General features: G+C 37.5%; 5 protein-coding genes across 7 annotated transcripts; 2 read left to right on the top strand and 3 right to left on the bottom strand.

The window, feature by feature from the left end:
* Nucleotides 1-2,246: 2,246 nt before the first annotated feature.
* On the bottom strand, nucleotides 2,247-13,875 carry temp (protein prenyltransferase alpha subunit repeat-containing protein tempura). Its single transcript, XM_017638287.1, has 4 exons — nucleotides 12,480-13,875; nucleotides 12,280-12,404; nucleotides 3,203-3,573; nucleotides 2,247-3,095 (listed from the first exon to the last, which is right to left on the bottom strand). Exons 2-4 carry the CDS (start codon nucleotides 12,366-12,368, stop codon nucleotides 2,377-2,379), a joined length of 1,179 nt encoding a protein of 392 aa, XP_017493776.1. The 5' UTR covers nucleotides 12,369-12,404; nucleotides 12,480-13,875; the 3' UTR covers nucleotides 2,247-2,376.
* LOC108381961 (U11/U12 small nuclear ribonucleoprotein 48 kDa protein) lies at nucleotides 12,511-20,534 on the bottom strand. Of its 2 annotated transcripts, none has more exons than XM_017638391.1 (5): nucleotides 20,245-20,534; nucleotides 20,077-20,202; nucleotides 19,860-20,019; nucleotides 19,187-19,774; nucleotides 12,511-12,564 (listed from the first exon to the last, which is right to left on the bottom strand). In XM_017638391.1, the coding sequence occupies exons 1-4, from the start codon at nucleotides 20,348-20,350 to the stop codon at nucleotides 19,192-19,194; spliced, it is 975 nt and encodes a 324-aa protein (XP_017493880.1). In that variant the 5' UTR covers nucleotides 20,351-20,534; the 3' UTR covers nucleotides 12,511-12,564; nucleotides 19,187-19,191. The 2 variants fall into 2 exon arrangements, with proteins under 2 accessions (XP_017493880.1, XP_017493943.1); XM_017638454.1 differs by having other exon boundaries at nucleotides 20,077-20,191; nucleotides 20,258-20,532.
* On the top strand, nucleotides 14,726-15,783 carry MagR (Iron-sulfur cluster assembly 1 homolog MagR). 2 transcript variants are annotated; one of them, XM_017638647.1, is made up of 5 exons: nucleotides 14,726-15,136; nucleotides 15,223-15,276; nucleotides 15,333-15,408; nucleotides 15,465-15,542; nucleotides 15,677-15,783. In XM_017638647.1, exons 1-5 carry the CDS (start codon nucleotides 15,053-15,055, stop codon nucleotides 15,778-15,780), a joined length of 396 nt encoding a protein of 131 aa, XP_017494136.1. In that variant the 5' UTR covers nucleotides 14,726-15,052; the 3' UTR covers nucleotides 15,781-15,783. The 2 variants fall into 2 exon arrangements, with proteins under 2 accessions (XP_017494136.1, XP_017494207.1); XM_017638718.1 differs by having other exon boundaries at nucleotides 14,749-15,136; nucleotides 15,468-15,542.
* Nucleotides 16,059-17,388, bottom strand: Arp6 (Actin-related protein 6). Its single transcript, XM_017638185.1, has one exon. The coding sequence runs from the start codon at nucleotides 17,284-17,286 to the stop codon at nucleotides 16,078-16,080; it is 1,209 nt and encodes a 402-aa protein (XP_017493674.1). The 5' UTR covers nucleotides 17,287-17,388; the 3' UTR covers nucleotides 16,059-16,077.
* ND-18 (NADH:ubiquinone oxidoreductase subunit 18) lies at nucleotides 18,251-19,154 on the top strand. Its single transcript, XM_017638557.1, has 3 exons — nucleotides 18,251-18,434; nucleotides 18,494-18,817; nucleotides 18,875-19,154. Exons 1-3 carry the CDS (start codon nucleotides 18,385-18,387, stop codon nucleotides 19,053-19,055), a joined length of 555 nt encoding a protein of 184 aa, XP_017494046.1. The 5' UTR covers nucleotides 18,251-18,384; the 3' UTR covers nucleotides 19,056-19,154.
* Nucleotides 20,535-20,658: the final 124 nt, after the last annotated feature.

Here is a 20,658-nt window from a genome sequence, read left to right as displayed (position 1 = left end):
CTTCAAGCCTTCAAAGACTACAATTTGCCCTCTGACTGATGCACAGCAATATTTCCATTAGTATGCGTCACTTTAAGAGCGCCTAAAATGCTGCTACACTTCATTTGAGGAAAGGAACGCATACATTTGAAAGTATATAAACCAGACCCTATAGGAAATTTTAAAGTAAAACACGCGCACCTTTTTTGGAACATTTTAGTTATATTTTTGAACAATAAAATCTTTTTTTCATTCGCTGTTGCCGACTGTTCCCAAAACGGCATTCACAGATTGGGAGTTGGTGTAAGTCGAGACAGACTGCCCATGAATGCCGTTTATGGCCTGTGGGTACGCTGTCGGATCCAGATATTGTTTTATGAACCTCTGGACTTCTTCGGTAAGTTCGTATAGATGCTCTCTGACGTGCCTAGGCGAGGGCTCTACACCTACTTGCATAGCATAGTGTTGTGATCCTTGACAGGGGAGAATTAGGCCCTTTCATTTAAGAGGTGCTGTGGCGACAACAGAAGGCATCCCATTGCGTCCGAAGTTCCGTGTTTTGGCAGGTCTGTAGCTTCATCCACTGCGTCCTGAGCGTTCACGACGATCGCACCGGCCCTGCATAGCTAACAACCGGCCGGCCAATTGTCTTGTATGTTGCCAACAATCTTTCTTTGCCTTTGCCACAGTTGCTGCCGAGAGAAAATACGGAGAGATCCGTTTATTTTCGAGTACAAGTTATCAATTCCATTCCCGGAAGATGAGCAGTTGGCAGCGTAAGAGATAGCAGAGACTTCCCCGGGTGTTTGAGGGAGATATACATGCCTATTACGGTATCCGACGGATGCCATTCGCACGAATCTAATACTTCACTCTCGCTTGTTATGACAGTGAGAATCAGATTAGATCCGTGCGGATGGCATCCGTCGGATATCGTCATAGGCATGATAGTAATTAAACAGAAGCGGGGAAAGATAATTCGCTGACCACCGTTTGAGTCTCTGTAAGAGACAGGAAGCCCTAATGTCCTCTAGTAGCGTGGAGTGGCTGACGGTGTCAAACAGACAACGCTACTACTAATTTAAGAAATTCGAAATGAAATAACTTAAAATAATAGACATAAAATGATAAAAACAAATAAGTCATGATTTTAACTATTACCAAAAAACAATCAAAATGTAATAAAAATATGCACATCGAAAATATATTTTAATTTTTAGTATGTAATTACTAAAAGCTAAAAATCTTTTTGCCAAAGATTTTTTTATTACATATTTTTTATTTTTATCTTTTTTTTGCAAATAATCATTTCTTTTATTACATTTTAATAACTTAAAACTTGAATTATTTTTATTTTAATATAGGCTAAAATTGTCTATTAATAGCTAACTAGTTTGTTGTTCTGTTTAAAATGTTTCATAGTTTTTGTTTGATGACAGGAGTATTTACTATTTAGTACTTACATATATAGGTTTTTAAAAATAAAGGAAAATTACAAATTTAAACGACCGCTTTAATGGTTAGAAGACAAGAAGATTAAATTAATTTTTACGTAAACTAGTTTTTAGGTGAGTGAAACAGCGCACAGAAAGTAGAGTTTACAATGTTGTTATATTCTTGTAGCATTAAGACTAAATTATAAATGCGATTTTTAAGAGTAAAAAGTTTTAATAATTACATATATTTTTACTAAACGACTTTATTCAAACGTTTTACAACAAGGAAAAGTTTAATGTAAATGTATAAAAAAAAACAGACAGTAACAATTAAAACATAAATTTCTTTGACACTTAAGTTTAACTTTTTTGAAATTTTTCGGAGATTTTAATTTTTAATAGATGGATTACAGAAAACTTGTATATTTCAGTTTTACTTTTCATACATATAACTTTCACTTAAAAGTAATTGTCTTTGAAATCTCTTTTGGCAAACATAAATCATTTGCGATTTTCAACTGTATATGGTAGCAATAAGCCTGTTCCTTTACCCGTGAGATTTTAAGGATTTAGTCAGCAGTCGTTTTTAAGGGACATTTACAATAGCTTTAGTAATATCTTCCGGACTAAAACTGACTTTTTCTAACTAAATCCTGCAAGTCTGGCGGATAAAGGAACAGACAAAATATGGCAGACTCGGTCCGCACATTTGAACACTTTCTAATTTGATTTTAAATTGATATTGCCTCGCCAGTCATCTTTCTCGGGCTGCGTTGGGAGCCTTTGGTGCGCAATCCCACTTGCCGATGTTTGATTTTATATATGTATATATTTCGCTTGATCCTCAATTTGTACTAATCGAAATCATTACAAACAAATGTTTCTTCGTGAGTGTATAAAAATTCGCTTGAAAACAGGCCACTACGCCAACGATCGCATTGCGAACGGACGCACCATCTCCTTACGCATAATTGAAGCCCAAAAATATCTTACACCATTTGCGATGCTTCTCGCCCAGCATGCTCTCCGAGCGCTTGAGCGCCGCCAAAAACGTGTACGCGCCATAATCAAACTTCTTTAGCGCCGCATTGAATTCCTGCAATTGTGCATAGGTGCGCGGCGCTAGATACAGCCCCGGCAGTTCGCCATGCAGCAAACGCACAGTGTTCTCTACAATGAAGCGCAGCGAAGCGCGTCGATGATTTTCGAATGATTCGCGTTCCCCATACATATTCTTCTGATCATCGCACAAGCGTATGTCGTGCGCTGCCAAATTACAGCAATACAGGAAAGAGCTCAAGCGTTGCTCACCCACCGCTGCCTGATCAACACCGGGCAACATTATCTGCAACACATCAGCGGTGCTGAGTATCTCCAAATCATCGACCAGATAGTAGCTTATCAGATCTTTCAAGTTGTGCAAATGCTCCAGCTCATTCGATTCGTAGTAGCACATCGCGTAGGCGTGCTGTATCAGCGTCTGTCGATAGTGATAACTGCTGTAGTCGCTGATGTGTTTGCGCATAAACTTCTCGGTCATCATCAGCTCCGAGCATATGAGATCGCGATCGTTTTGCAATACCCACATGCGATGCGTCCAGGCGTGATAGTTGTTTGCGCTGCGGTCGGCGCAACGTTCGCAAATACCCAGCTCGCTGGGCCAATCGATGGCGTCATGACCTGTAAGGAGTAAAGAGTATTAATTAAAACAGCAAAAGGAAGTGAGGCGATAAAAGCTGCCTGAAAGCTGTTAACCCGAAGCGCATCGAATCCCATTAAATACTCACTCTGAAACGAGTACAGCCAGCGTCGGTAAGCGAATGCCTCGCTCGATTTCGGCTTTTTCGACAATATCAACGCAGAGAATTTAAATTCGCAATTTATTTTCAAATGATTCGTCTGTACCATCTGGCGGCGTATGTGCCAGAATGTGGTCACATCCGGGTTGACGAGCAGCGCTACATTCAGATATTTCAGCAAAACATCGCTGTGTTGCAGATAACGTTGCTGGTGTTGGCGCCGGTAGCCGATTATGGTTTTGTGTGAATGATGGTAGACATGTTTCATGCACCACGACTCCAAACCAAGATGGTGTTCAGTGTGGATCACGGGAGATTTGTTGCGATTCAAGAAGGTCGGTATAATTTCGAAGGTGGAGCTAAAAGAATAAAATAGAATTTTAATACACTGTTGTTGAATCTCAGGCAGATTAAAAGTGACAGTTAACGGTCATTAAAAACTTGATTGATGCATGTTTATGTGTGGGTGTATGTGTATGCACGCTTCCATGAATATATACACTTATGTACATGCTTACAGTCAGTGGCAAAAATATGTATACCCGACGTTTTGACGATTTTATTTATTTATATTTTCCAAGGCGTATTCATATAAGGTGGTATCGATTCAATAAATACAAAAAATACGTGTATTTTGTTTTCGCTTTTAGCCCAGCTGGATTAAAGAAAGTGTAATTGACAACCCAGTGCGGCTCTGTATTAAAATGTCAAAAAAATATAAACAAACGATTCAAAATTCATATTTTTTTTTCAATTTGACATTATATGATGGTTCTTATGAGAGCAATGTTAAACTCAATCACACTTTGTTAAAGACCTTTTTGCTTTTAGCGGGTCATTGCCAACAACAACACAAACACTCTTAGGTTTTCACTCATTCAATAGCGAAATGCCAAACTTTCACAATCATACGCTATTCACATCTGATGAAACAACACCACCTTATATGAATTCGCCTAACTAATTTCCATACCAAATTATTCTATTTTTTTAATTGAGATATACGGTGAGGGGAGTGTCAGTGAAAATCGTACGGTAATTTTTAATTTTTTTTTTATATTTTGTTTTGTTTAGATTTTGTTAATTTTTAATCAAAATATAGTTCAGCACAATACCACAACAAATTCCATAACTAACCTTGTAGCAATTAAAAAAAATCGTAAAATTTTCATCAAAATTTCTCTCATTTTATTTAGAATTTTTAGAATTTTAGGTATGCAGTTTTATAGCCCATTCAATTTTAGTATAAAGTGAAAGTTTGAAGTCGCTACAAAATACCTTTGTTTTTTTTTAATTTTTTTTTGTCGAATGTGTACCGCAATCTCGTTTTTATAAAAATTAAGAAAATCTAAACAAATAAAAGCGTCAAAACGACACGTTATGCATATTTTTGACGCTGGCTGTATATAATGGGTGGTCCAAAAACTTGTTTCTTCCTAAAGCTTGAATAGTTTACAGACAAGTCATCAAAGGGAATTAAAACATATTCCTCAAAGAAAATGCTTGGCTGTTTTTCTATTATCTTTGATTATGCTTTATTCTGGCAAACTGGTACTCTCGCTACATTGCAGTCTATCATTATTTTTCTCAATTTTTCTTAAGGTTTTTATAATTATTTGTTAATATATCTTTTCAATGAAACTATTCTTAGTGGAATTTAGCGAAAGTGTAAAAAATAATAGATACTAATTCCCTCAAAGAAATCATGGATATGAAAAATATAAGCTGTAGATACAGTGTGAAAAATACAAACAGGGGAGAGACATTTTAGCATTCTTTGGCTATTCCCCTTTCAATTATTTAGTTTTTATTACTTTTTTTATGAAAGCTCCTTATCTAACAAAGACCATGTAAGTCAAAATTTCAAACTTTGTACAAAAATTTGCGAAATTCGACAAAGTTTTATCAAAATTTGAAGCTTTTTAGTTAGATTTCTTAGAAATATTATGAATACCGTTGATTTTTGGTATTTTTTTTTTCTTGTGGAAGGTGTTGTTCATTTTCTCTATACAAAAAAATATTTGAACATACTTTGTACGTAAGAAAATGTGCGAACAAAAAATTTCCAAAGCTCAGCCGTAAGTCCAAGCTACTTCAAACTTGCACTTGATTATACTAAAATTTAATGGGCTACTAAAATGCATACTCTAAACAAATCTAGAAAATCTGATTAAAATGTTAAAAATTTTGATCAACTTAAAATTCGTCGAATTTTTATAATGCTACACAAAGTTTGAAATTTTGATTTACAGTTTTATTTAGATAGTGAGTTATATTTTCATTAAAAAAAATAATAAAAATATTTTTAACAAAGAAAAGTAGCCAAAACTTGCTAAATGTCTTTTCCTTATTTACATTCTCGCCACCGTATAACTTATGTGTATACAATTTTGCGATCATTTTTCAAGTTTTATCTCTTTGTTTTGTCTTAAATTAAAACTGTATTAAAAGATGTTACGTCTTTTTATTCTAAAAACAAAATTGTATGTTCGTATTCGATGCTTTAGAAATGACCCGATTTTTGACAACAGTAATCTGGTCACCGTAGGCATAATACATATTTAGGCGATTCCACGCAATTCTAAAAACTTAACAACCCAGAAATCGTAATATTTTTTTGAAAAAAATTACAATTTACGTAGGTACTAAGAGTTTTCGTGATAGTAGTTTTTACTTACTACTATATAGCAACTTTTTACTACTTTGAATAACCTTTTTAAAGCTTTTATTCTCTAAAAGAAGCTTGCATTTGGAACACCCTTTAAATGAGTATGTTTGTATGAATGAATGATGAATGCATGTACTTACATTTATTTATGAAGTGATATGTAGCTAATAGAGCAGCACTAGTTGCCTCAGTCAGTAATGATAAAAACAAACACACACAGTAAATTTATCACGTAAACACAATAACAAAAATAACAAAACAACAGTATGACAAAAACTTTGATAGACTTACATATGTACAATATTTATGCATTATTGCACAAACATGCACACGTACGAGTATTAGATGAAAATGAATTGTTATGGGCTCAAAACAGCAGCTGCTCCAGCTCAATTGAATGACAAGGTCAAATATTTGTCTCTATCGTCGTCGTCGTCGTCGACGGCGATGGAACCGTTGCTCATAGGAATAGAAACTTTCGTGATAACCGACACAAACCACAAGTCACAGAAGTGGATAAATAGATACATATATACATATGTATGTACTACTTTTGCTTTTGGGGGTATGTATGTATGTATGTATTACGTGGGTACCGCTTGAGTATTATGGATATGCTGACTGCCTGCCACCAGCACCCTGCGGGAAGCGGAAAGTGGCAACGTGGTCGCTGGTGCACAATCAAATAATTTAACTCATAAAGCTAATATCAATGAATAACAACAATAACGTAAATGTGGCATTTGAAAATAGTATGTAGTATGTAGGCAACCAACGGGAATGGGAAAATATCTATGCCTATTATTATTTATAGGCCAATTTGGCTTCTTTTTAACCGACTTCACAAAAAGTAGGGAGGTTATCAATTCGTCGATTTTTTTTTGTTTTGGATCCACGTTAACCGATTTCTATAATTATTTTTTTCCCCCATACTAATTTGGTTTAAATGCGATAAAAGGATCATAAAGAGATTAACGATAATCTTAAATTTTTATATGAGAATGGAAGTCGATTTTTTTTTTTTGTTTGCTTAAAAATTACTTGTTATAATATGTACTGGTTATTTAAGGGCCAAATTCACNAGAACGCAACTATTATTTCAAAATTCAATTTTTATACGAAAAGACAGCTTCGCAATTTTTGGCAGGTTTAGTAATCTGTTAGGCTAATTATATTCTCCTTATCAAGGTTATTTATTTTATGATTAAATCTCTAAAAACGTAACTTTTGAATTACATCTCTATATTATTAAACGTGGGATATATACACACATAAATACATAAATACATAAATACATATTTTAGCATGTACACGCATTTATCTACTGATCAAAACAATCAAAATTGAGTGGCTTCCATGATATTTTAGTAAATTGCTCGCAGCATATGTATGTATGCTCATAGGTACATATGTATGTATGCTCATACCCACTGGGAAAATAGGTAAGCACCTTACGAGGTAAGCCATGTNGAGAATTTGTAAGTATATTTTCAGGCGATACGAATTTCCATAGTTAACTATGTGACTCTGAANTATAGTTAAACTCTTGTGAAATAATTTTTTTTTTTTTTTTTGTGGAACGAATTTCAAATTTGAATAGAAAAGTATTGATTTTGAGAATTTGTAAGTATATTTTCAGGCGATACGAATTTCCATAGTTAACTATGTGACTCTGAATATAAATTCATAATTAAACTCTTGTTGGTGGTTAAGTTAACAATAGTTGCGATCCCGTACGAGTCCGGACTAGTCAGAAATAGTCAGAATCAGTCAGATTTTACTGGAAATCGATCCCGTACTCGGTTCTCTGACTACTGAGAGGACAAAAAAGAGAGTAATTACGGTTCTCTCTCTGTCAGAAGTTACCAGTTTTAGTCCGAGAATTTTTTGCTGGTAAATGTGTCAAACGATCAGCTGTAGTGTTTTTGTAAACAAAAGAAAAGTGCACTCTGCTAATTCATGTTGGAAAGTATTTAATTACTTGTTTAAGTGGGTTCTAATGAATTTGAAAGTGTTATTAGTTATTTACATGTGTGAGCTGAGTGTGTTTACATACAAAATAAGCAAAAATTTACAACCAAAATTTGGAGGTTATGTTGAAGTTGACAAAAGTTACCATTTTTTACTAGAAAGCGATCCCGTACTTTTCAATGTTACTCTCTCGCTCTGAGTGAATTTTTATTTTTTGACAGTTTTACGAGTCCGAGTCCGAGGAATACGGGATTGCACCTAATGGTTTAACTAAGCACTGTGAATTCGGCCCTAAGTAAATGAAGACTGGCTACAGAAATGATCCTGTGAGGTATAGTGACGGCCGCTGTGTAGTGGGTAGCAATGCGCACTTCCACTGCGCATGGCCTGGATTCAAGCCCTGGTCAAAGCAACATCGCAAAAACATAGAAACAATATTTTTTTCTTAACAGCAGTCGTCGCGCGGCAGGCAATGGCAAACCTCCGAATGTATTTCTGCCATGAAAAACAGCTTCTCATAAAAATACAGCCGCCGTTCGGAGTCGGCGTAAAACGCCCTATCTCAAACGAAAATACATTGAAAATGTGCCGTTTCTGAATCGGCAGCTGAGATAGGGCGTTTTTCAATCAAACTCTAAAATAGGGCGTTCTTGAACCAAATTCTGAAATGAGTAGGGCATTGTTGAAAAATTTTCTGAGATAGGGCATTTTCAAACTGGCTACCGAGAATGGTCGATCTTCCACTCAGCCATCGATATGTATGTACATATGTACATACATACATACATATCGCACGTTTAATAATATATAGAATTAGGTGCGTTCGACAAGTAAAAAATTTGTAATAGTTTTTCCAAATTTTTANGTACATATGTATGTATGCATGTAGGTGTGTATGTAAAAATACAACACAGCATACGGGATTCTCATGATAAAACTATGAAACCATAAAAAAATACATATGAGGAAAATAAAAGGCGCTAGCAGTGGTAAGGTCTATGCGTACCTTTTTTTGGGCACTTGATTTTCTTTTTGTAATCGACATCATAAATCAAATACAGAACTCCCAATTTTGTTTATCTAAAAGTGTTTTGTTTGCGCAACGACTTACTATGATGCCGTTATAGCTTGGACACATTGGACATTGAACAACTTTGTAAGTATGTAGAGTTATATTGCCTGCCACAAATCACATTCATGAGTATGTACATAGTATATAGTTATCTGTTCAGGTTTTAAAACTAACTGCAACCGACGCGAGCTTTATTGGCAAAGTTGGTTTCTTTGTCCCAAGGGCACACGTTTTTTAATAATAGAACACAAAATGTGTCACTTTTGATTGTATCAAATAGTTTTTGCGTTTCTGACATACGGGATAATAATAATTTTTTGGCGCTTACACTTTTGCTAAGTGTTTGGCCGATCTTCTCCTCCAATTTTTGGTGTGTGTCTTGACGTTGTTAGTCAAATGGGGGGACCTGTAATTTTACACCGCCTCCGAGCAGCAAATGTTTTTTATGAGAAGCTTTTTCATGGCACAAATACACTTGGTGATTTGCCATTGCCTCCCAAGGGGCAGGGATCGAACCCACGTTGTTGAATGTAACAGTATATAAATGACCCAAAGATTTTTTGGGTATGCTGCAGTGACAGACCTTGGCCAGAATCCGGGTTGTTCCGGTTACGTAGATCCGAATGTCGGGGGAGCCTAGGTCCTACGGCGTGGTAGTGCTCACCTCTAACCACACAGACACAGCGGCCGCCAAACGCGATACATATTGGTATGGAGTTAATCCGCATATTAAGAGCATGTGTCATTGTCATTTACAAGGACGCGGACAACAGACATTCATAGACCAACCACTGGGCCCGACGAGGTACCGACGAGCGGTTCCCACGACAGCCGGTTCTACGTACCGGAATGACTTGGGTTTTACCCGACCAAGGGCTGTTGTTTCGGCGAACTAACCGCGTTTAGGTCGGACGTTGTTCGTCCGTAGGGCTACGTATTCTTCTGCTCAGGGCTGGCAGCGAGTCAAACCCTACCAGAGACGACTACACCACAACTCCACCTCATTCGATTGCAATGCTCAAACAGAGCTGCCTCAACGGCAAACACACCGCCGCCAACAACTCTTGGTTCATCCGACAATCTGCACGATGTGTCAGCGATGGTTAGCGAAGTATCTGAGTGGTGAACACTCGTCAGTAATGTTTACAGACAAATCAAGCAAACCTAGACATGGTGGTGTCGTTTCCCCATTACTGTTTAACTTTTATATTTCCAAGCTCCCTACACCACCAGAGAACCTCGATTGTGTCTTACGCTGACGATTGTTAGATAATGGCATCTGGCAATGGAATTGATGACTTGTGCTCGAAATTAAACGGGTATCTCTCCGAGCTTTCTCGCTTCTTTACTGCTAGTAGCCTAACCCTCTGCCCTACAAAGTCCTCTGCGACCTTATTTACCACCTGAACGAAGGACGTCAGACTACCGCTGGGTATTCACATTGATGACACACCAATTCCGACGATGAATAACCCAAAAATACTCGGAGTAACATTCGACAGTCTACTCTCCTTCTATGTGCACACAACCGCAATTGTCAACAAGGTACAGAGCCGCAACAAGGCCCTCAAGTCGCTAGCCGGCAGTACTTGGGCAAAGACAAAGAAACGTTGCTGGCAACATACAAGGCAATTATCCGGCCGGTTCTAAATTACGCAGCACCAGTGTTGTAGCCGGGGATCAGTAGGACGCAGCGGTTGAAGCTTCAGACAGTACAAAACAATCCACTGCGGACTGCTACCGGATACCTTCTGATGTCGCCAGAACACCACCTACACGACGAGGCGAAAATGCTCCCCATAAAGGAGCACAACACAATTCTCTGCAAGCAATACCTATTAGGAAGCCACGACAGTCGAACAGACAACTGCTTGCAGCGGAACCCTCGCCAAGGCATATCAGATGGCATCTTTACGAACGGACGGACGATGTCCAGAGTTTCATAAAGCAACCTTTGAATGCCGTGATCGGAGCACAATCACCACATGTAGCAGATAGAGCTTCAACTGCCAGGGGAAACCCGCGTTACCGTGGCTCAGTTACGGTCTGGATACTGAAGCCGCCTCAATCCCACTCAACTAACACCCCTGTAAGGTGGAAAAGGTGAATGTGCAAAGATAACTTGGACATAAGATCTACATACATACATATGAATGTATGTACATACCTATCTTAGCTTTGCTGGATAGGGCCATAATCCAAAAAATCAAAGAACCAGAAATTTCGTTGAAGAACGGGCTGTCTCAGCTGCAAATATACATATTGAGATACGGCATTTTCGGAGCGGGATAGGGAGTTTACTAAACGACAGCCAAGATAGGGCGACCTTCCACTGAAATAGAGGAGCACTCTTGCGAAAAAGTACTACTTTGGACTGAGTAGGCAATTGAGAAGTAAAGTCCTCTCTCGTCGTACAAAGATCACACTCTATAAGTCAGTCATCATGCCTGTGCTAATGTATGGCGCGGAGGCATGGACAATGAAAACATTTGATGAGGCGGCTCTTGGAGTTTTCGAGAGAAAGATTCTGCAAAAGATTTACGGACCTTTATGCGTTGACTATGGCGAATACCGCAGGCGATATAACGATGAGCTGTATGAGCTTTACAACCATATAGACATAGTGCGACTCCGCTGGCTTGGCCCCGTCGTTCGAATGGACAGAAACGCTCCTGCTCTGAAAGTATTCGACGTGGGCCACGATGGTGGTGACAGAGGAACAGGAAGGCCTCTTCTGCGTTGGAAAGACCAGGTGGAGAAGGTCTTGACTTCACTTGGCATTTCCAATTGGCGTCAGTTGCACAGATGAGAAATTACGTGCTGTTTTGGTGTCTGCCAAAATCGCTTCGACGGTTACAGCGCCGATAAAGAATAACAAGAGAAGAGTGGCGTTCATTTCTGCATACTTAACTAAAGATTTTATTTATTATTATTATTTTTTTATTGACATTGCATCATAGCTCCGATATGTACATACATACATACATACATATGTACATACCCTGCAAAACATTTTTCAGAGTATTCTGAATTATAGAGCAATTTTAAAGATCTCATCCGATTTTTTGCTGAAATTTCGGAAGAAACTCAGTAAAGCAATGAAAATAATGCTGCTATGTGAAGAATTTCTTGTATAATTTTTTCAAAATTTTCTTATTTTTTCGTACAGAAATTTCTTTAAGAGTTCGTGTCAACCACTTCATATAATTTTCTTTGAAGATTCGTAAAAAAAAGTGAGATAGTACTCCCAAAAATTGCGTTAAGATTTCGGGAACTTTGGTTTGCAGGGTATATATAAAATTTTTGTTGTCTCCAATCTCCAGTCTAATTAGCATATCTAAAAAATGTACTTACAGGTCTGGGTCCTTGAGGAATACCGCATGTATGTCGTTAATGATTTTCTCGCAGAGCACCTCTTTCTCATTGTCTGTATCCATATCCATGTTGAACTATGTGCGCGGTTGAATTTTTGGGTGCTACTGTTGTTTAACAATTTTTATTTATGTATTTATTCTTAATTGGCCTTTAAACGAAATTTTTATTTTTTTATATACCTAAAATTTTTTGCGTTTTCTGATTTATTCCTCCTGCTCGCGTTTAGTTTTTACACTCAAGTATGTAGTAGAAGTATTCGCTTTCCTTTGTAGTTTTCTCGTTTATTTATAGGTAAACTTTTTAAAATATGTTAAAAGCATATAAACTTTTTAGAGCACGGCCCCCGTTGTGTTAAAGCAGGTAAATAATAAAAGAATAATAGCTGAGCACAACGCAAACCACTGATCGACTAATCCGACCGAAAACAACAGCACAGTATGTTTTCAAAAGTGTAATAAATTTCAATTTAAATAAAAAACAAACCAAGAACAACTATAGAACGTACAAGTGTTCTTGTTCATATTTTTCTTATTGTTGTATGCTCATCCAACTGTCCGTGCGTGTTTGACCACAATTGTAGACATGGGTGTGTGAGTGCGTTCGCCCCAATGCCAGCGCTACTTCTCCAAAGCAGAAACGACTTCGACCGCGACAGTTTATATGAGATACGCGAATGCGAGATGCCTTGAGGAGCTCCACTAAAACAACAGTATAAACAAATATGTATGTATGTATGATCGGGCACGCGCCGCGACAAACGTACGTACTAGAACTCGCAGAGTTGGGGGACAGCACAATACAGTTCCAGTGCACCACAATCACAAAATTGTCGAAGAAAACAAGCTTCAATTGGCGATATAAATTGTTTATGCACTTTTTTCACTTTTTAACCTATCCGCTAGCAGTTGCGTCCAATTGGAACCACCAACCCAAACAAGATCCAAAGCAAACACCAACTAGAAATTGCTCAATGCGATGTGGAGCTACGCCCTGTCAAAACTCGCGCTCAATTGTCAAAATACACATGCTTGTATTTTGGGGCTACACTCGGCGTTGCCAATCGCTGGTGACAACTGTCAGTTTAGAAATGCTGTTGTCAACAAGACCAACAGTGTTACCAAGATTTCTTTTAGTATTTTACCAAAATCACCAGAAAGTTACCAAACTTAACTTATTTTATGTGCAGAACTGTACATAGATATGTTTGTACCAAGAATGCACCGTGTTTTTGTACATATATCCGAACACACCAAGCTTTTCATGCATCCAGCACCCCATTCAGTTATAATTTTTATATCTGCGTGATCGCTAAGTCACAACAACAGAGGATTTCAAACCTAAGTGTGACCGAAGACGAAGCTGACGAACTGACAAGGAAAGGTAAGACCAGTAAAAGTGCGGTTAAACGAGGCAATGCAAGCGCTTTTTCTACGCTTTTCGCTGTCAAAATGCGAAATCGAAATACTACTTTGCCGTGTAAACAGAAAGTCCATTTTCAGATTTGCAGAAATCACTTTCGGAAATAAATATTGCAAGGTTACGCAAATCGATTTTCAGATATAAGTTGTGTACTCTTACAAATTATCCAGTAACTTGCCAGTAATTGTCCAGTAACTTAATTTCTAAGAGTTCGTTCTCATAGCACAAAAGTACAGAACGTAAAACCAGTAATAATTTGCAAGTTTTACGAACAGCTGATTAATTTGTTGTTTATTCGCAGCTAGTTCCTATTAAAACAATATATATTATATTTAAATAGGTTTATTTTGTCAATTTTAACTATGAAAACCTCATAAGCATTTCTTTTATTAGTTTTAATTCCACCCAGCAACATGCGATCAGCTGTTATTCTCACTTGCAAGTTCTTACTAGCAAAAATTTATCCAGTTAAAACTAGCAACTTCTCAGAAAGGAATGTCAATTTGCGCTCTCAATTTCCCTTTTCTTACAAGTTTTTTGGGTACAAGAACACCAAAACGTGATAGTTAGTACAAACTATCGCGTGCAAGAACGCTACTATAATTTCAACCTGCTCGTGCGGCACTAGCAGTTTTCATTTTTGCTGCAAGTGCTGTCAAACCAATCGAGTGTTGTCGTATGACGTGATTTCTGCCGAATTTCTATAAGACTATAAAAATGTTTCATCACATTAAAAAAAAAAATACTTGTAATTATTGAATTCTCCTGATATCAACAATACAAAAATTAAAGCATTAGACACTGTGGATATTTTGTGCGCATTTGAACATTAAAAAAAAAGATTCATGTCAGTAATTTTGTTATAAGCATAAAAATTTCTGACAACATCGTTGAAAGTGGGTTTTTGTCAGCATTCACCGTGTAAACAGACAAAAAGTAGTATCGGAAAGTTTGATTTTCAGAAATAAAAACTGCTTTCGAAAGGTGTAATCCCTTTTGAAAATTTTTGGGTTTTGGACAAACTTTTGAAAAGGACTTGCACTTGCAACAGCCACTTAAAATGTAGGACCGAATCGAAAAAGTTAACAAATTACCAGATTTGATAACTAACGAAAAAGAAATAGAAATTTTAGTAAAAAATACCAAATCGGCAACGCTGTTCGTAAAACAGCTGATTACTGTCACTTACGACGGTCGATTATGAAACAAAAACAAACGATCGCTGTTGAAAGAGAAATAAATAAGAAAATTTGCTGTTATGAATAAAATTGCCAGTACACGCGTATAACAATTGAGCGTATAATTTGTGATAAAATTTAAACATTTACAAGGGATGTCAACCAAAGTTGTAGCTACGGCGACGGTGCGTGCGCTGAAAGGACGCAAACTGATGCCCACACGAGCAGCTCTAACCTTGGTAAGCTGCGAAAACTGATGAAATTATCCTATAATAATAGGTATAGTAAATAATAATGCTTAATAAAAAAAAAAAACTATTTTTAGACAACAGCCGCAGTGAATCGCATTAAAGAATTGTTAAAAAATAAGCCAGAATTTGTGAGTATTGGTTAGTAACCGATTAGTCAATAAAATACAACTTCCTGCAATTACAGACAGGTTTGAAAGTGGGGGTGCGGCAGCGCGGCTGTAATGGACTCTCCTATACGTTGGATTATGCCAAAGAGAAAGGTAAAAGTAAAAAATACATATAAATTGAACCTTAAAAATAAATATGTTTGCTTCAGCAGATAAATTCGACGAAGAAGTTGTACAGGACGGTGTCAAGGTGTTTATAGATAAGAAGGCGCAATTGTCTTTGCTTGGTAAGAATTTGTTCGAACCACCCACCGCAATTTGCAATTATATAATAGCCTGCTGACGCTGATGTTTACATGTTTCTTATCTTTTACGATGTACTTTTTACATATTGGGTTCAACAAACTCTTCTTTTTTTCAGGTACGGAAATGGATTTTGTCGAGTCAAAACTATCGAGTGAATTTGTTTTCAATAATCCCAACATAAAAGGTACCTGCGGATGTGGCGAATCGTTTAGCTTCTAAATAGATGAGAATGGAAAAAGGGTGTAAATACGAAATAAGCGACCAATTTAGAATTTGTTACAAAGCTTCTCAGCATACTCTTAAACATAAGTATGCTATAAACTATTTTAAAATTTCATTTAAGCGATAGTTCTGAATTATGTGTTTTGTTTTAAATGGATATATTTAAAACTTTCAACTAAACATAATACATTTCATTGAATATAAAGAGTAATCTTGAACGCTTCAGCAGAACCTTAATGTATCTATGTACGAAATCAAAAATCAGGGTTGTATGAATTTGCTTGCATTTTTTTATTATTTTCCATTGCATGCTGAATAACCACTCTCATCATACTCCTCTCTGGTAAGCAACATATCTTTGAAGCCATCACTGCAAGCCAGCTCCTTTCCACCATACCAACCATATGAGATGGGATCTTCGGGGAAAATCAAAGACACTTCAAGATCATCTGGCGCCAGTGCCCGAATTTCCGCTTTCAAGCGCGGTATAAAGCCTGGAAAAAGTGAGCTTCCTCCAATGATGAGGATATTACGAAGCAATTCGCTGTGCGCGTACACCGGACAATCCTTGAGACAATCGATTACAGTTTCTGGTATGCCTATTTGGTGAATGCCCACATCGCTGGGATTGAACAGCAGTTCAGGTACCGTGAAGCGTTCGTTGCAAAGACGTACCGTTTGCTGATCGCCTTCTTCATCCTCCTCATTTTCATTTTCATTCTCCACATTTTCTTTGTTGCGAATGAAACCACGTTTAACTGTTGTAAAATCTGGCAACACATACTCGACTACCACTTCTGCGCGTTTCTCGGCAGAACTATGCACCCGCATGTCATCTTTGAAGTCTTGCGACACAAAGCACACGTCTTCTTTTATTTGATTCACAACATAAGACTCGTCCATCATATTTAAGTGTCGGTACGAAATAAGCTCCTTTAAATGATTTGTCAGTACTTTTCCGCCCACCTCAATTCGGCGTATACCCCTCTCCACACGCCTGCCTCGCACGAATGGTACCACGTGTGTGAAGCTGTAGCCAACATCTATGACAACGCAGTTTAAAGCCTGCAGTGGGCTTTCCTCACTTTCTGCGGAGTAATTATATGCCGCCAATTCTGCTGTAGTGCACTTATGCACGCCGAAACAATGATACTCCTCGAAAAGTATTTCCATCATCGCCTCTTGAATGCTAGCGAAATTTAATTGCGGTTCGGTTATAACAATGGGCCGATCTTCCAGCGTAATGCCGGTACCTTCGTTACTGAAGATATGATCCCAGACAGTCTTTTGTATATCCCAATTGAGTAGGTATCCCTTTTGAAAGCAGAGTATAAAAAACAGCCCGGATGCGTCGCGACATTCGTCTATTTGGCTGCCAATGAATGCACGTCGTCGTTCTGCCTTTGCCTTCATAATACAATTGGGCACAACAGTCGGATCCTCTTGACTTGACAACCCAACCTTCGCGCTGTATGCACCATTGTCCAGTACAACAGCATCCATCTTCTCGGAGCTCTTTTTTCTCAAGTCGAAAATGATATATTGCCAAAATGAGAATGGAGATGCGAAATGTATAGAAAAAAATGCCAAAAAGACGCGTAAACAAATGTAATTTGACAATTAGTGCTGTTCGCTAAAAAAAAAAACGTGTACAAGTTGGTACCAATGTTACCAAATTTAGCAAGATACGAACGAAACACACCGATTTAATTCCAATGGATTTCCTGCAAACCCATTAAAAAATTATGCTTAAAGATAGTGTTTGCAAGAAAAAAACATTTTATATGGTAATTTTTAACACTATATAATTAAGAAGAGACCAAAAATCTAAAATATTTGCTTGTTTGGTTAAATAAAAAAATTCACTAAAATTTTCTTGCTGTTTTTCGTACTGGCAAATTCTTACAAGTAAAAATTTATCCAGTAAAAACTTACAACTTCATTCAACTGTCATTTTTCGCTCTCTCAATTTCCCCTACTTTGCAAGTTTTTGCATACGTTTTTGCATCATGAAAATTCGTAAAAACTTTACTGGATTTTACTGGAAATGAGTAAACAAACACAACTAATGTTTGCAAGCAGGTAACTAGCCATATAAGTTAAATAATCAACATTTTATGCGAATGTTTACCAAGAAGCAAGCGTTCATGAAAACTTGCAGATAAACTGATAAATTTAAGCAATGTATTCCTTTATCACTTTAGATGAAGACCCCTATTATTCAATTGCTCCATAAAAATTGGCTGTCTTTTCTCTTGTGGGGGTTTCATTCGTGCATCATAAAATTTCTGTCACAATAGTAAGAAACCTCACAATAGTGAGTAAGGTGATTTTTGTGAGCGCAACAGAATAGGGCTGCTAGTTTATTCTCTGAATTTTGTTACTGGTTAATTCTACTGGCTTTTCCAAACGAACACAACTGATTAACTTATCAGCAAATAACATCCCTGGATTGCTTTCGGTGTCAAAATTTCGTAAATGTCAATAGTAAACAACAACAAAACTTTTTTGGCGTTTCTATTAACGCTTGTCAAATTTTCGCAGAGGAAAATTAGAAATTTTATGTAATAATCAAGGTATTATTTATTCGCTTAGATAAATATGTCCTTATCGCGTCAAATTTTGGCAAAAACAGCGCAAAGTGTACAATGGTAAGTATGCAATTCATCATTTGATATTTCATTGCAATTAACTTCATGTTATTCATCAGGTCGAAGGCCGTAGCTTTGTGCAGTCGCAGAATGGCTTCTGTTGGCTCGCGAGATGCACCCCCAATTGATGTAAACGCAGCTATTGCACGACCGGAAGAGGTGGAGCGAAAGAAAAAACTCAGCGGAGCCATCACCGTACCCACAAAGGTTGACCTTAGCCCCATTAGTGGTGTGCCAGAAGAGCATATTAAAACAAGACGTGTGCGCATACATGTGCCACCCAAAAATGCCATGCAAAGTGGCACTGATAACGTTCAACATTGGCAAATTGAGTTTGACAATCGTGAACGCTGGGAAAATCCACTGATGGGATGGACTTCAACGTAAGCTCAGTATTTACGCTATTTAAGATAATTAAGGCAAATATTAATATTTTACAGTGGAGATCCACTATCCAATATGCAAGTGGAATTTGGTTCCAAAGCAGAGGCAATTGAGCATTGTGAACGCAACGGCTGGCGTTGGTTCGTGGATGCTGACGAAAAACCAAAAAAAGAACGTGTCAAGAACTATGGCTTGAACTTCCATTGGAACAGGCGCACACGCGTATCCACTAAGTGATATTACGTAAAATTCTGAAGAGTAATGCTAGACTTAGACTAGTGCAGATGCTAATGAACGTTGAGAAAAATAAAGCAACTTTTATGGATTCGATTGGTATCTAAAATGTATTATTAAATTGATCCAAATACCTGGCTTACAGCCCGACTTTGGGACTCTCGGGATAATCTCCTTCTCTTCTATGATGGCCTCGCCTATAACTTCTACTCCGCCGTTTGTGACTTTTCTTTTTGATGCTTCTATTACGGATCGTTCCCTTGAGACTTTTCCTTTTGCTATGGCTTCTACTGCGATGTTTATGTTTCTTTCTTTTCGTACTACTGCTACGATCGCGGGCATGCTTTTCATTCTTGTGACTTCTGGTAGGACTGCGACTTCTATGTCTACTTTTCTTTGAACTTTTGGGGTCAGCGCTCCTACTTCTACTTTTGTGGTAATTATAATGCTTCTCGGGCTCACGAATTGCTCGTTTACTCAATCTTTCGTACTTTTCTATAGATCTTCGCTTATGTCCTTTATACATTTCCGGTTTAATTCTACGCTCCTCTCCAGATTTTGTTTTAAGATACTGTTGCAATGCTTGCATTTGTAGATCTAAAACAGCGCGCACCTCTTCAATATGCGTTGGCTTACTCTTTCGATACCGCCGGCGTTTTTTCGTTTCACGTTTCTTTTGCGCTACAATTTCAGCAAACGTTAGTGAACCTTCATTCAATGCCCTGAAAGGAATAAACATGTTTTCGCATTTACTCAGACATCATCAAATGTTTTAAGCAAGCATATTTAAACTATTTTCATACTTACGGAACATTTAATGCTAGCTCGGAGCATTTCTCTGTGTTAGCCACAACATGCTCGTAAATGGCGAGCTTCTGCTGCCGTTTAAAATTCAGCTGCAAATCTGAGAATCTTCTCGGAACTTCTATGCTTTCGTCATTTACGATTTTACGTAATTCTGCAACATCTAAGGAGCTCTATGTAAAAACTGTATATGTACTACTTGTGATTAACAATAAAATACCGGTTTTTATGAAATTGCCATTAGCATAGCTTGGAGGAAACTCTGGTTCCGAGTCAAAGTCCACATGAATGTCGTTTTGTGTGGCATCCTCCGAATCCGTGCCCTGTACAATAATCTGTAAGAAAACTTAACCGCTGAAATAAATCTATTTATCACTTGCATCCTCACATTTTCTACATACACTCCATTCAAGGCGTTCCAAAATTTTCCTCAGCCGTGCTTTGCTCTCAACTATGAATGCATTCAAACAGGTATCCTTGCTATTATCGGCCATTGTTACAATTTAAATGAAAATCCCATATCCTACGCGCTTTTCGCAATTTTGGCGGTAAATAAACTAAAACCAAGACGCTTCTCGGGCTCACGAATCGCTCGTTTACTCCCCGGAGAAAACCTTTATTGTTTTGTCTCTTTTTCTTTAATCTACGGCATTTTTGTTTTTGTTATGTGAGCAGCTGACGTTGGCAAGACTAGTGGTCGTAAAACTGTTGTATGACGGCATTAATTTTGTCCCTAACCGATTCCGGTAGCGCATTTTTATCTTTTTATTTATCTTTCACTTCTTGGACAAGATTTAAACAA

Source organism: Rhagoletis zephyria, unplaced genomic scaffold (assembly GCF_001687245.7).
Source record: "Rhagoletis zephyria isolate East Lansing unplaced genomic scaffold, Rhagoletis_zephyria_1.1 Rzeph_scaffold_00006, whole genome shotgun sequence".
Classification (NCBI taxonomy): Eukaryota; Metazoa; Arthropoda; class Insecta; order Diptera; family Tephritidae; genus Rhagoletis; species Rhagoletis zephyria.
The sequence above is the reverse complement of the archived record's forward strand: the minus strand, read 5'-3'. Positions and strand labels throughout refer to the sequence as shown.